At 48.8% G+C, this 14,783-nt stretch overlaps 1 protein-coding gene across 2 annotated transcripts in view; it reads left to right on the top strand.

The window, feature by feature from the left end:
• Nucleotides 1-14,783, top strand: part of GOLGB1 (golgin B1) — a 137,418-nt gene that overhangs the window by 49,816 nt on the left and 72,819 nt on the right. For both annotated transcript variants that reach the window (XM_029616979.1, XM_029616978.1), the window contains exon 11: nucleotides 7,096-7,169. In XM_029616979.1, coding sequence (XP_029472839.1) covers nucleotides 7,096-7,169 — 74 coding nt within the window. The remainder of the gene's footprint in view (nucleotides 1-7,095; nucleotides 7,170-14,783) is intronic.

Below are 14,783 nucleotides of genomic sequence, written 5' to 3'. Positions count from 1 at the left end.
AAAAAATTTTGTATACCGCGTTCTTCAATAGGGATAGATTGAAGCGGTTTCCAAAAACACATACTTAACTTTATAAGTTTTTATATTTTTATTATCATTAAAACATACATAAGTTGTTTTAAGCTTTTTATGATAACACAACAGAAGAAAGAAGCTGTGACTTGCATCAAGGGAAAACGGGGAAAATCAAACAGACACCGATTGCTTAAAAGTCAGTGCACATAAGTAAGTCTTCAGATTTTTCTTAAATTCCTTGGGATTTGACAGAAGCCTTAGTGAACCTGGAATGGAATTACAGAGTATGGGGCCTGCAACTGAAAAGGCACGCTTCCTCGTAAGATCCAGCCTGGCCAGTTTGACTGATGGGACTTCAAGGAAACTTTTATTCAACGAGCAGAGGTGGTGTGTAGGTTGGTAAATACGTGGATTCAAACACAGCCAAATTGCTGATTTCTTATAAATGAGGTTATGAATGATTGTAAGAATTTTATATTGAATACGTAGGGAGACAGGGAGCCCAGTTTAAAGAACAAAGGACAGGTGTTATGTGGTTATAGTGTTTAGCATTTACAAGAATGCAGGCGGCAGTATTTTGGATGAGTTGAAGGGGATGTATAGCATTAATGGGGAGCCCTAAATATAAGGCCTTGCAGTAATCTAGACCTGTGAGAATAAGGGCTTGCAATACTGTGCGAAAGTCATTTGGATAAAGTAATGGTTTAAGACGTTTCAGAAGATGAATCTTGTAAAATGACGTATTTACTACAGAAGAAATGTTTTGAGACATAGATCTGAGTCTATAATGACTCTGAGGTTATGAGCGTTTGTAGTGACGGGACTGGAGTGATTGTCAAAAGTGAGGTGAGAAGGAGGTCGGCATGAAGCTTGTGGGATGGTAGATAAATGGAAATTCCCTGTACGTACCCGGATCAGTCCAGACTGCTGGGTTATGCCTCCCAGCAGATGGAGACAGAGAAAAACTTGAAGAGCACCCACTCTTAACCTGGTGTGCCACCTTCATCTCCTCAGTATTTCTCTGTCTCCAGCAGATGGAGGTGGCAAACCCTGCGGTCTTGAAGGATTGAGTTTCAAACGGTTGTGAGATAGCTGGGTGTTGACAAAACTAATAGAGAGACTAACAAAGGATAATGTGTGAGACCAACAAAGGATAATGTGTGAGACCAAGAGATACTGTAGGGAACAAAAAACTGAATGTCATTGGTGTAGATTTTGAAATCTACGCCTAAACCAGCTAAAAGGTGGCAGAGAGGAAGAAGATAGATGAATAAAATATCTAAACACGATGATCCTCTCTTTCCCTCCTCTTCCTTCCTAGCACTCTCCTCACTCTTTGCATCTCTCTCCTCCATCTCGTTCCCATATCCATCTTCAACTGCTTCCCGTCTCTTTGAGTCCTTCTCATATAGCCTCCCCAATCCCCTGGCTGATCTGAGAGGTAGGAGTGGCAGCAGAAACAGAACAGACACTGCTGTTAGGTCTATGGGGACTCACAGCATGGATCCTGTAGTCCCTTCCTTCTCTTACTTGGGTACATGTAGCACTGGTGTGCAGTCTGGAGTTAAAAAAAAATAAATTTTAAATTCCTCCCAGGGGGTGGTTAGGTCCATGTGGGGGCCATCCTCCATGGTTTGAGGCAGATAAGCAGGGGGTTGGTGTAAGCTCGATTCTGAATCCTGTGGGGGCGTACATCTGGTGGTCCAAATCCCTCATCTCCCCCCCCCCCCCCCCCCCAAAGCAGTATTGATTGGCACTGGCAGTTCTGTTTTAGGAAAACCCAAGCTGAGCAGGGAAGTATTCCCTCCCCCTCCCCCCCCCCCCCTTTCTCCTTTTGTGTTTTTTGTTACTGGGGCTTGTGGTAGCAATAAAGTTGATTTAATTTTAAAAAAATGTAAGAGAAGATTTTTGTGTGCTGCCTTGTTAATTTTTTTCTTTCCGCATAATGTCTCTGGTGGGGACGATTGGTGTGTAGCGTTGCTCCCCTTCACCCCTCCTTTTCTCTCTGCGGCGTTTGCAAGCGGTGCGAGTCACTTCCTGCCGGTCTTGGGGGGTGGGGAGGGGAATTCCCAACTGCGTCTGTCTCGGGCCAGTTTGTGTCTGTGCTACATTTCTGGCGGGGAAAGCTTATCAGAGCAGCTGAATGCTGGGCCAAGGTGTGTCGGGTTCGTGTGCTAGGGCTTTTTCCCCACCAGCATGGGAATGGCGACCATCTTGGCTTCCCTCTGGGGACTGCTAACTCTGGTCATGCCATAACCTGTCCTAAAGTTAGCCGGATAAACTTATCCAGTTAACTTTAAGATAGCCAGGTATAATTCAGCATCGTGACTGCAGCGCTGAATATCTCCTGCTAGTTAGCCAGGTAAGGTGATCTGGCTGGCTAACCAGGCTTCATAGCAGCTGAAAATGGATCCTGAAGTTTCTCATCTGTTGCCATTACTTTGGCAAAAAGAGTAAGCAAATTAGTTCACTATTCACCCTACTTTCAGTTCTTTCCAGAGGTGGGACCCGCATTCCATTTTAACCGAGCTATTGTGCTGCCAACATTCTTTCCAAGAGAGTGGGCTTTTTTACTCCTGGGCCGCAGAAGAGCCCTGGCTCAACCTCGCCATCTAGTTTCTCAACTGTATGTGAACTTTGATCCCAATGGATTGGGAAGGGCATTTGCCAAACACATATTCTGATTGGCTAGAGTCTGTTCTGCGCACTGTTTAAGCATGGACTAGTTTTCAGATTACAGTCTCTGTTAAGGCTCATCAAGCGAGAGCCATGGCGACTTCAATGGCTCATTTCAGTGCCGCTGAAGACACATGCAAAGCTGCGACTTGGTCTCCTGTTTATACCTTTACGTTCCACTACTGTCTGGGCACATTGTCCCAAGGAGACACTAACTAGACAAGCAGTTTTGCACAGCCTATTTGCTCAGTAGTCCCTTCTCCACTTGGTGGGGCTGGGTTGTCTTTAAGTACAACATTTAATTGAGTTTATGACCTCAGGGGGGGAGTTCTGTTCTCGGATAGACATTCCCACTCTGACTGGAGAGCAACTCGAGCAGTTAAATAGGCCCTTGTCAGTGCAGGAAGTGCGAGGGGTTATCCGACAACTTAAACCTCTGAAAGCCCCGGGCCCTGATGGATATTCCGCGGAATTTTATCAACTATTGGTTGACAAGCTTGTAACGCCTTTGACTGCGGCGTTTACGGCGCTGATTGCGGAGGGTTCCTTCCCTTCAAGGGATAATGTGGCTTTGATCACTCTCATCCCCAAGGCTGGGAAGGACCCCCTGGAGCCAGGTTCTTATCGCCCGATTTCGTTACTGAATGTGGATCATAAGATCCTGGCGAAATTACTGGCCGAGCGTTTGGCGCCTATCTTGCCCTCCCTGGTGGGGGAACACCAGGTGGGGTTTGTGCGGGGCCGTTATGCCTTGGCGAATGTGCGCCGCAAACTAACGGCAATGACGGTATGTAGAGCTCTTGAGGAGCCCCATTTGGTCATCAGTTTTGATGCCGAAAAGGCATTCGATCGGGTAGAATGGGGTTACCTATTCTCTCTGTTGGAAACTATGGGATTTAGGGGGCTGTTCCTTCAGGCGGTGCGGTTATTATATTCTGATCCTAGAGCGGTGATCTTGGCGAATGGGGCGAGGTCTGACCCACTTGAGATAGCTCGCGGCACTAGGCAAGGGTGCCCCTTGTCCCCGCTGTTATTTATTTTGCAATTGGAGCCGCTGTTACTAGCGCTGTCGAGTAGTCGTGGGATTCGGGGGGTGCGGTTGGGGGCTAGTGTATTTAAAGCTGTAGCATTTGCGGATGATTTACTAGTACTGGTGACGGATCCTCGGTCCTCTCTGCCCCGGTTGCTGCGCCTGATGTGGGAATTTGGAGTGTTCTCTGGATTGAAATTGAATGAATCTAAGTCCTCGGCGTTGATATACCCGCCGGAATTGCGTACAGCCTGGCAGGATACGTTTCCGTTACAATGGGCGGACGATTCTTTACCCTACTTGGGGATCCAACTCCCGGCGGACCCCGCCCGTATATATCAGGTGAATGTTCCTGCCCGGCTTCAGACCACAAGGGACTGTATGGCTAGGTGGGCCCACTTGCCTTTATCCCTGAGTGGGCGGGTTAACTTATTCAAAATGGTTCTTTTGCCACGATGGCTTTATCTATTTCAAACGCTACCTGTTATGTTGTGTAGGAGAGATGTCCGGAGTTTGGAGGGGGATTTACGCCGTTTTCTGTGGCAAGGCCGGAAGCCGAGGGTTCCCCTGCGTTGGTTGCAGTTGCGGTGGGGGAGGGGCGGCTTAGGAGTCCCGAATTTGATGGATTATAATTTGGCAAGTCATTTGCGGATTATCCGGGATTGGTTGTTGGGCTCCTCGGTTCATAGCCCACTTTCGGTGGATCAGGCATTGATGGCTCCCTATGACCCCGCGTGTGTTGTGCAGGTCCCCTCTGGTAAGTTGCCACCCCTGTTGCGCGCCACGGCCCTGGTCCGTCCTGTTCGACAGGCCTGGCGCCGTTTAACTAGTTTGCTGCGATTGCCTCGGCAATGTGCCAGTCTTTTGCCGGTGTGGGGCAATGTGGACTTCACTCCGGGCTACCAGTCTGTTAGTTTTGAAGCCTGGGAGCGTCAGGGGATCACACGCATTGGCCATTTACTTAGTACTGAGGGGGTTCTCTTAACCTTGCGGGATTTGGGAGAGTTGTATGGGCTGGCTCCTACGCAGGTCTTTCCTTACCTTCAGGTTAGGCATTACATTCGTGCACTTCCGGATGCCGACAAGGCGCCTTCGGTGGTTCATGCGTTAGAAGAGGTCTTTTGTTTTGGGAATGTAAAGGCCCCAACCTTATCCATGTACTATAAGGGGATCAGGAAATTGCAAGTTGAGGATCATATGGATGTTCTGGTAGCCCGGTGGAACGGAGATGGGGTATTTACTGTGACCTCCTGTATATTGCGTGCTGGCTTTCGCCGCGCAGCCAGGATCTCGAATAACTACTATTATAGAGAGATGCAGTTTAAATTCCTCTCCAGGGCCTACGTGTCGCCGGCCAGGGCGCGTTATTTTCGCGCTGATTTTTCTACGGCCTGTGTGCGGTGTGACGCGACTCCCTGCACTCTCTCTCATGCTTTTTGGTCCTGTCCTTCTGTGCGGCAGTTTTGGCAGAAGGTGGGGGATTATTTGGCCGATCTGCTAGATGTGGCATTCCCGGTAACGCCCCATTGGATGCTTTTTGGGTGTGTCTCCCCACTCCGTATTCGAGATCCTGGCTCGCGCCTGTTACTGCAAAAAGCTTGTCTCGTAGGAAAGAAGATCATTCTCTCCGGCTGGTGTTCCCGGGACCGTCCATCTTTCTGGGCGTGGAGGAACAGCTTTCATTTCATGATGTCCATGGAAGGCTTGGCAGCCCGGTCTTCTCCGAGCCAGCGACGCCGGTTTTTAATGAACTGGCAGCCTTACATTCAGTCCCTCCCGCACCGTGCGCGCAGCTATGCACTTAATGATTAGGACCATACTTTCATGTGTAATATCTGTATGCCTTGTGTCTTCTTTGCCCATTGTACCTTTTAGTATCACTCTAATTGCTCACCCACTCCATTGCTCCTCAGGGAAAGGGGGGGGGGCGGGGAAGGGGGGGAGGTGGGTATGGTTGTTATGGTTGTTATGGTTGTTGTTGGTCAGTGTGATCCGGAGGGGAGCAGGAACCACTCTTCTCCGGTAGTTGTATTTCTGTGTGGTTAAACTCAATAAAAAACCGTTTCAACATAATTGAGTTTATGAAAGTTCTCTTTAATAGTTTTCCTGTATACTTGTGTTAATGTATTCTGCCTTGAGGCGACTGTTTTAATGTATTTCCGCCCTGGAGGCGACTGTTCAGTTCCTTGTAAACCGGTGCGATATGTATTCTTTACAGGAACATCGGTATATAAAAATTAAAAATAAATAAATAAGTATTGTTCTATAATGCAACCCTCTGCTTGGAGCTTCCCTCGCATTGTGGCTGATTCATGGCTACCCGTTGATGGATAAAACAAATTTGCTTACATGTAAATGGGTTTCTCTACAGACAACAGGATGAATCAGCCGTACTTAATACCTGCCTGCTGCCCCGGAGAGTTGATTAGCTAGATTAAGTTATGGACGAGACGGAGAACTGGGTGTCTATGGTGCCATCGGATGATGTCACTCACGCATTTTGGCTGATTCATCCTTCTGTCTACAGACAACCTGTTTACAGGTAAGCAAACTTGCTTTTGCATCGTTCAGTTATCCTGAAAACCAGACCTGGCACTGGCTCTCGAGTACTGGATTTGCATAACCCTGTTATAACAGGTCAGTTTCTGTCCTGGGGTGAATTAGGATTTGAGGGAATGGGTTGGGCTGAGTCTGATAAGCAATTCTAGAGTTTTGGGTGGAGGGAGGAAGGGACTGGGATAGGTAGGATTATGATTATTTTACAATGGGGATGACTAGGAGATCTGGGGAAGAGTAAGAAAATGATTGCAAACAGACCAAAACTCTTTCACTTATTTCCCCTACCCTTAGACTCTTTGGTTTTCAGTTTATTTTATTTTTCCTGGGAATTTCAATGTTATAACAAAAAAAAAATCAGTGGAAAATGAATTATAACACACTGGAGAAAAATTGATAGAATAATAATTTTTCCATTGTTTTTTGTTTTTTTTATAACATTGAAATTTCCAGGAAAAATTAAAATAAAAACTGAAAAAGGGGAAATGTGAAAGTTTTAGTCTGTTCACAATGAGTCCCTTCCTCCTTCCTCCCTCCACCTGAAACTCTAGAATTGTTTATCAGACCCAGCCAACCCATTCCCTCAAATTCTACCTGACCCTGCATGATCTGTTACACCCCAGTTTAACTTTCCTCTTTTTGTCTTGTGGTTTGGATAGTCAAAAATTGGCATGAATTTTGAGAAATTATGAGTCTGGGAGAAGAGTGATCTCATGAAGTTTTAGATGCTTGGGAAGGATAGTTTTTGGGAACACTGTATTCTGAGATTTGCAGCTTTGGCTGAAAATGTATAAATTTCTCTCTTTTTAATATTCCAGAGACGCTGAATTCTCGTCTTGCCCTTCTGGAGGCCCAATGTAAAGGTACGGGGGCAGCAGAAGATTTATTGCAGGTAAAAACCGAGAGAGTTTGTGGGGAGGGGAGGAAATGTTGATGACAGTGAGACATATCCAAAGCCTAAAATAAGACACAGGCAAACCAAGGACATAAGCCTGAAGTACTTTCTTGTAAGTTGTTGTGGCCTTCAGCGAAATCCTCCTTAGAGGAATTAACGTTAAGATTAAAGCAGGGGACCCCAAATGGGGTCCCAAGTGCATCAAAGGGCAGCGCTCTTCAGACTCCAGCAGCTGCATTAGCAGTGGAAGTTCGTGCAGGGGCCTATGAGTCAGCACACGCTCACAGGCCCTGAAGTGGCACTGTCCTTGCACGAGATTCTGTGGAAACAGGAAATCTTGCATGAGGCTCACAGGGCCCGTGCTGACTTTCATTACTAATGCTGCTGCCGCCTGCTGGTCACCATCGGGTTCCAAACCACCCATGCAGAGATGGGGAAGGCTGAGTGATCACAGGAAAATGGAGACTGCTACTGCTCTTCTCTCCTCACCCACCACAGAACCTACCCAAGAGAAAAATGTTGCCCTTGTCATCGTCATCCAGCCTTTTCTTCCCACCAGTTGTTGTCCACCTTTGGCCTGGGGCCAATGGGAAAATATTGCTGCTGATGCTGGCCAGGGGGATGTTTGGAGGAGGGACTGTTTGAAGGAAAGGATCAGATGCAGGACTTTTGAGGGTTGGCTCAGCTGGAGAGGAATTGTCTATGGAAGGTAAAGAGGAGGATGGGAGTGAAAGGAAATTGGAGGATCCGGGGGTGAGAGAGGATCAACCTGGGTGGGATGTGAGAGAAGGGTCGAAGAGGAGAAGGTGCGTCTACGAATGAGAGAGGGGATAAGAGAGAGAGATTGTGTGTGTGTAATACATATATATTGGGGCCCCTTCCAAAGATGGGTCAATTTGGGAGGGACCCCAATTGTATGAATGGAAGGAGGGCCATGTCTCAAAAGGTTTACTCAGCCCTTATTTATTAATTAAAATTTTATTTCCCTGTACGTACCCGGATCAGTCCAGACTCCTGGGTTTTGCCTCCCCTCCAGCAGATGGAGACAGAAGTTTTAACAGACTCTGTCCTATACCCCTGAGGTGCCACCTAGAGTCTTTCAGTATTTTTCTGTCTCCAGCAGATGGTGAAGGTGCAAAACCTTTAGTCTGGGTTTAGTGTTAGGTTTTTAGTTTTGCTGGTGTTCGTTCTTAGGGAATCTTTAAAAAAAAAAAAAAAGAAGATATCTCTTTAAGCTTCCCAGGGGTTTGTTAGGTCCTGGTGGGACCATCCCCCCTGGTAACAGAGGCTCTGGAGCAGAGGGTTGGGAGCCTTGTAACTGCCTGCGGCTGAGGGTGATACCGGGGAGCCCGGTTCACTCACCCTCTGAAGATCTGCACACAGGACAAAACAACGCTGAGGGGATTTATTTCATTTCTGAGCCGGCCTAGCAGGCTCTTTCAGCCTTCCTTCCTTCCGATGCTGTTTTTGCTGTCCTTTTCAGTTGCTACGAGCTCCTGGGGGGTTGTCTTAGTCGCGCTGGTTCTTTTTTCTGGCCCCGATCTTAATTTAGCTCGGGGATCATTGCTGCATGGTGCGGCCTGCAGGCTGGAGTTTTTACCGGGTGATTGTCAGGAGGAGAAGGCTCTTCAGGGAAGCCGATTCAGGCGAAATCACATCACATCACAGCAGCTCTAGAGCATGCAAGGACCCTGGGAGGGCAGAATTGCTGCGGCAGCCTCAGGACCCTTTTCTTCTCAGCAAATATACTGAAGCCTTATTGTGAATGTTCAGGGAGCAGGAGAAGGCTGCCCTGGGGGAGGGGAGCTCTCCGCCACCTCTTTTGCCGTGTCCTGCTGCCCCTGGGGGGGGGGGGGGGTGACTTGCAGGCAGCGCAGATCTCTTCCTCAGAGGAGGAATTGGGGGAAGGACTCGGATGAGTATTCTTCCTTGTTCTCCTCCAATTTTGTTTTGTTGCTGCATAAAGCCTTCAAAGCACGAAAAGCAGCAAAGAGCCAGGGTACTAAGCTACCCCGTGAGGGCCCGCCATCGCTGGGGGCTGGGACAGGAGCTTCATCACTTCACAAGCGTACCAAGTCAAACAGTGGCATAGAAGCCCCCAAGGCCAAACGCCCTCTCCGGTCCTTTTCCTGTCAAGTGAATAGTTCAGATACGGACTGGGAGGATGAAGACGAGTCTCCTCCGCAAGCCCCTGGTGAGGCATCGGATGCGGATCAGGATCACCAGCTCCAGCCGGCCAAGCCTTAGAAGGTTTCTGGCTCTTTAAAAAAAAAGAAAAAAAGAAAATTTACCCGAGATTGTGAAAACAGCGGCAGAAGGCGCAGCAAGTTCCTTTGAGCTTGGGTAGGTCCTGTTGGGACCATCCCCCCAGGTATCAGAGGCAAAAGAGCAGGGGGTTGAAGACCCGGGGACTTCTACAGCCGGCGGGTGATACCAGGGAGCCTTACTCACTCACCTGTGGCAGGCAGCTCAGCAGCCTTCGGAGCACTATGGGTGGGGGGGGGGGGGGGTAAAAGGGGAATTTTTTTTTTTTCTGGTTGGCCGGTCCAGCATTCTCTCCAGCTCCTCTCTGCCTGCCTTACCGCCGCGTTTCGGCTCGCACGAAGGCCCCTGCCGCCCGGTCTATTTTTGGTGCGCTTACCTCAGCTGATCGGAGCTAAATTTAGCCCGAGGCTATGCCTCGTGGTGCAGCCTGTTCCGTATGTGGCAGCGCACACACCCGCCTCTCTAGAGCCGGCATCTGTGCAGATTGTGTCTCGGGAGGTGAAGGGACCTCGGGGAGGTCCGCTAAGGGAAATACCCATGGCAGCAGCAGTTCTTTGCAGTGCTTGGAGCCTGGGAGGCTTATAGCTCAGCCGCAGCCGCCTGATCCGTTCCTGCTTAGTGCAGGGAGGGAGGCCATTTTGAAAATGTTCAGGGATGCAGAGAGAGCCGCGATGGAGGCACAGAGTTCCCTGCCACCTCTCCAATGACCGGGGCCCTCCGGGAGGGGGAGGGGGGCAGATCGCAGGAGGATCGGGCTGATACTTCGGATGGTGATCCTGAGGGGGCCTCAGGTCTTCGTCGTTCACCTCTGACTTGGTGAAGTTTTTTCACAAGATGTTCAAGGCACGGAAAGCATCCAAATGCAAGAGGGGCAAGGTCTCTGAGGTTCCCTTCTCCCATAAGCATCCCAAGTGCCTGCCGGTGGGGGGGGGCATACTAAGTCTAAGCGCCTTCTCAGATCCAAGGCAGATCCAGATGATTCGCCTTTGTCGGATCTATCTGATAGAGGAAACCCTTTCCCGCAAGACCTTCAGGGGGTAGACGCAGGCCAGGAAGGCGCTTCTGCGGTGGACGGTGATGATCCCAAGGTGGTACGCTTGTTCCGGAGAGATGAATTGGGTCCGCTTATCCCGAATATTCTGGAAGAGCTCGGAATTGAAGTCCTGCAGGAGGATTCACTTTTGGGAGTGGTGGATCCTATGATGTTAGGTCTAAGAGGTCCGGCTTGCTCTTTTCCCTTTCATATGTCAGTCACTGACCTCTTGTTCTGGGAGTGGGACACTTTGGATCTAGGTTTGAAAGTCAGCCGCGCTATGGATAAAGTTGTACCCGCTACCGGAGGATGTGCTGGAGCTGCTCAGGGTAACCAAGGTGGATGCGGCAGTCTCTGCAGTCACTACAAAGACCACTGTCTCAGGAGCGACGGCCCTAAAAGATTTGCAGGACCGAAAGTTGGGTGTAAAGCTTAAAAAGATATTTGAGACCTCCGCCCTGGGAGTGCGGGCGGCCGTTTTTGCTCTGCTTGCGAGCCTGCATTGGGTGCAGCACTTACAATCTGTGGCATCACTTTCGGAAGCGGATGCGGCTCAGGCTGGTCATTTGGAGGCGGCGGTGGTGGCTTACAGTGCAGACGCGCACTGTAAGCCACCATTGGGAAGAACAATGGTCTCCGCCGTTTCGGCCCGCAGGCTCCTTTGGCTCAGAAATTGGTTGGCGGATGTTTCCTCAAAAGCTCAGCTGAGTTCCTTGCCTTTCAAAGGAAAGCTGCTCTTCGGCCAACAGTTGGAGGACATGATTAAGTCTCTGGGAGAGAATATGGTCCACAAGTTGCCAAAGGACAGGCCCAGGAGCAGTGGCTCTTTTCCTCAGAGGTCCAGATTCCGGGGGAATTGTCATTTTCGGGCCTCAAGGTTTTCTGGATCCTCCTCTCATCAGGCTCCCAGCAGTGATGGATTTGGCACGTCCAGTCTTCTTTGGTTGCTGTGTACAGATTACGATGGGGTGTAGATTTGGAAATTCCCTCCTGGATAGTGGTAACCACCGATGCCAGCTTCTCTGGGTGGGGAGCGGTTTGTCGAGGAACAGCAGTGCAAGGTCAGTGGATGAGGTCGGAGTCTTCTTGGTCGATCAATCGGTTGGAGACCAGAGCAGTTCGGTTGGTGCTACAGGCCTTCCTTCCCTTAGTAGAGGGGAGATCAGTGCGGATTCTCTCTGACAATGTGGTGATGGTGGCTTACATCAATCATCAGGGCGGAACTCTGAGTCGTCCAGTGGCGATGGAGGCTCAACTTTTAATCAGCTGGGCGGAACAGCACCTGTGCAGGATAGCAGTCTCTCACATTGCCAGAGTGGACAATGTGCAGGCTGATTTTCTCAGCCGCCACCAATTAGATCCAGGAGAGTGGGAACTCTCCGAGGCTTTCAGTCTCCTGTGCAACCGATGGTCCAGGCCCGCGATGAACCTGTTGGCGACGTATTGCAATGCTAAAGCTCCTCAATTTTTCAGTCGTCGAAGAGAGCCAGGAGCGGAAGGTGTAGATGCTCTGGTGCTTCCCTGGCCAAAGGACATTCTATTGTACGTCTTTCCACCGTGGCCATTGGTCGGCAAGGTTCTACGCTGCATAGAGGCTCTTTCGGGCAAGGTGATACTCGTTGCGCCAGAGTGGCAGAGGCGCCTATGGTTTGCGGACTTTCTCAATCTGGCGGTAGAAGGCCTGCTGAGATTTCATCTGTCCTAGAGACTGCTGCAACAAGGTCCCATTTTATTTCACAGAGGTAGATCGCTTTTGTCTAGCGGCATGGCTTTTGAAAGGCAGAGATTGAGAAATAAGGGTTACTCGGAGGAGGTGATTACTACGCTTTTGCAGTCCCATAAAACTTCTACCTCCATAGCCTATGTCAGAGTTTGGGGTATTTTCGAGGGCTGGTGCCTGAACCACGCGGTGGAGCCATCCAGGGCTACTATTCCAGATGTTCTGGCCTTTCTGCAGGCAGGTCTAATAAAAGGTCTAGCCTTCAATTCCCTACGAGTTCAGGTGGCAGCCCTTGATAGTTTTCGGGGAAAGGTACAGGGCCTCGCTTTTGTGTCTCATCCGGATGTGGTTCGTTTTCTGCATGGCGTTAAACATCTTCATCCTCAGATTCGGAACCCCTGTCCTTCGTGGAAGCTCAACCTGGTTCTCCATGCCCTTTTGTAATGCGCCTTTCGAGCCGCTGATGCGGGCGACCTTGAAAGATCTAACTTTGATGGTCATTTTCCTCTTGGCTATCGTATCGGCGCAGCGTGTTTCGGAGCTACAGGCCTTATCTTGTCAGGGGCCCTTCTTAAGGATTTCTAATGAAGAAGTTTCTTTACGAACGGTTCCCTCCTTTTTTCTGAAAGTAGAGTCCTCTTTTCATTTGAATCAGATGATGGCGCTCCCATCCTTGGTGGGCCTAGATCTTTCTACTTCCGAGTCTAGGGAGTTAAGACAGTTGGACGTCAGAAGCGTGCTGATACGTTATTTGGAGGTCACGAATGGTTTCCGTCTTTCGGACCATCTGTTTGTCCTATGGAGTGGTCCCAGGAAGGGTCAGAAAGCTTCAAGGACCACATTGCACGCTGGCTGAAGGAAGCTATTGTTTCGGCTTACCTAGTTCAGGGCCGTCCAATTCCGGTCAGTCTCCGGGCTCATTCTACTAGATCGCAGGTGACTCCATGGGCGGAATGTCAGCAGGTGTCGCCGCAGGAGATTTGTCGAGCAGCTACGTGGAAATCTCCGCCCACGTTTGCTAGACATTCCCGCCTAGATGTCCGGGCCCCAGAGCCCGGTTCCTTCGGGGCAAGTGTTCTCCGAGCGGGACTCTCTTAGTCCCACCCTGGTTAGGGAAGCTTTGGTACATCCCAGGAGTCTGGACTGATCCGGGTACGTACAGGGAAAGAAAAATTGGTCCTTACCTGCTAATTTTCATTCCTGTAGTACCATGGATCAGTCCAGAGTCCCACCCATGGGGAAATGGAGAGTCTGCTCGGTCGATTGATGTTCATATTCTGCAGATTTATTCAATGCATTTTGATATTGTGCGCCCACATTCAAAGGTTAGGAGAATGGGTATGTTTTTGTTCGTTACCAGTTTTTCATTCCCTCTGCTCTACGCGGGGGGGGGGGGGGGGGGGGAGGAATTTTGGTTGTACTGGTTTACTTTTTTCTGCTTGGGTACAGTGCAATACTGACAGACTCTAGGTGGCACCTCAGGGGTATAGGACGGAGTCATTTAAAATTTCTCTGTCTCCATCTGCTGGAGGGGAGGCAAAACCCAGGAGTCTGGACTGATCCGTGGTACTTCAGGAACGAAAATTAGCAGGTAAGGACCAATTTTCCTATTCTGCTGCTTCCTTGAACAAAGCGTTCAGTGCAGATCACATAGTAAAAACATATAGCATTAATATGAAAACACATAAATTAAGATATACATAAATTAAAATAACCCTTCTCTACAGAAAAGCTATATATTTATCATGAATCCAAAAATATCCTCAGAGGTCCATGAAATACTATTTTTTTTGTGCAAATGGAAACAATTTTTTTTATTTTTTGTTTTAGCCAGGCAATCTCTTCCTATTTCTTTTGGCTTCCAGCCCAATTGGAACTGCCTTTTTTTTGTACTGCAGCACTATGATCCTTTTTTCTTAATCCTCTCCTTCTGCCTGTCGTGCCCAGCCATTACAGCAATAGTCCTTAGCCAGAGGCCACAGGCTGCAGCTCCTTCTGGGACCCAGTGCATGTGCAGCGTGCACCCCTGAATCTGCCCATTAGGATTCACCTTTGTGTGATGGCTGAGACAGTCTCCCCACAGGAGCTATGGATGCTGCTTTACAGCATCCCTGCCCTGGGTTGGGCCAAGGAGCAGAAGACAGGTTAAAGAATGGAATCCAAGTTGCCTGTATGGCAGAGTTCAGCACTGCCACTGAGCCATTCAGTTGGTATATGAGAGAGGATGCAGGATCTTGTGCTTTATTTTCAAATAAGTAAAGAAACCATGTTCCAAGCTTTAGGTACTCTTTTTATCTTGCACAAGAACACAGGTCCACAACTGGAAAAAAAAATACTGTTTATCCCAACTGAATGCACTTCATTTATTTATTTATTTATTCATTCATTCATTCATTCATTCACATGCTGACATAAAAAATAGACTTCAGAAGTATCAAACCAGTATATGCCCCAGAGATATCCGAGAGGGTTGTAATGTTCTTAGCCCATGATGCCAAGCAGGAAATTGCATGTCAAAACCTGATGGAAGGGAAAGTAAGCATTTTATTTTGAATGAGAACAGTTTACCAAATGCTGAAATAAACAGTTTGCA

This window comes from Rhinatrema bivittatum, chromosome 9 (genome assembly GCF_901001135.1).
Source record: "Rhinatrema bivittatum chromosome 9, aRhiBiv1.1, whole genome shotgun sequence".
Lineage (NCBI taxonomy): Eukaryota > Metazoa > Chordata > Amphibia > Gymnophiona > Rhinatrematidae > Rhinatrema > Rhinatrema bivittatum.
Note: the sequence above shows the minus strand (reverse complement) of the source record. Positions and strands in the feature narration are given on the sequence as shown.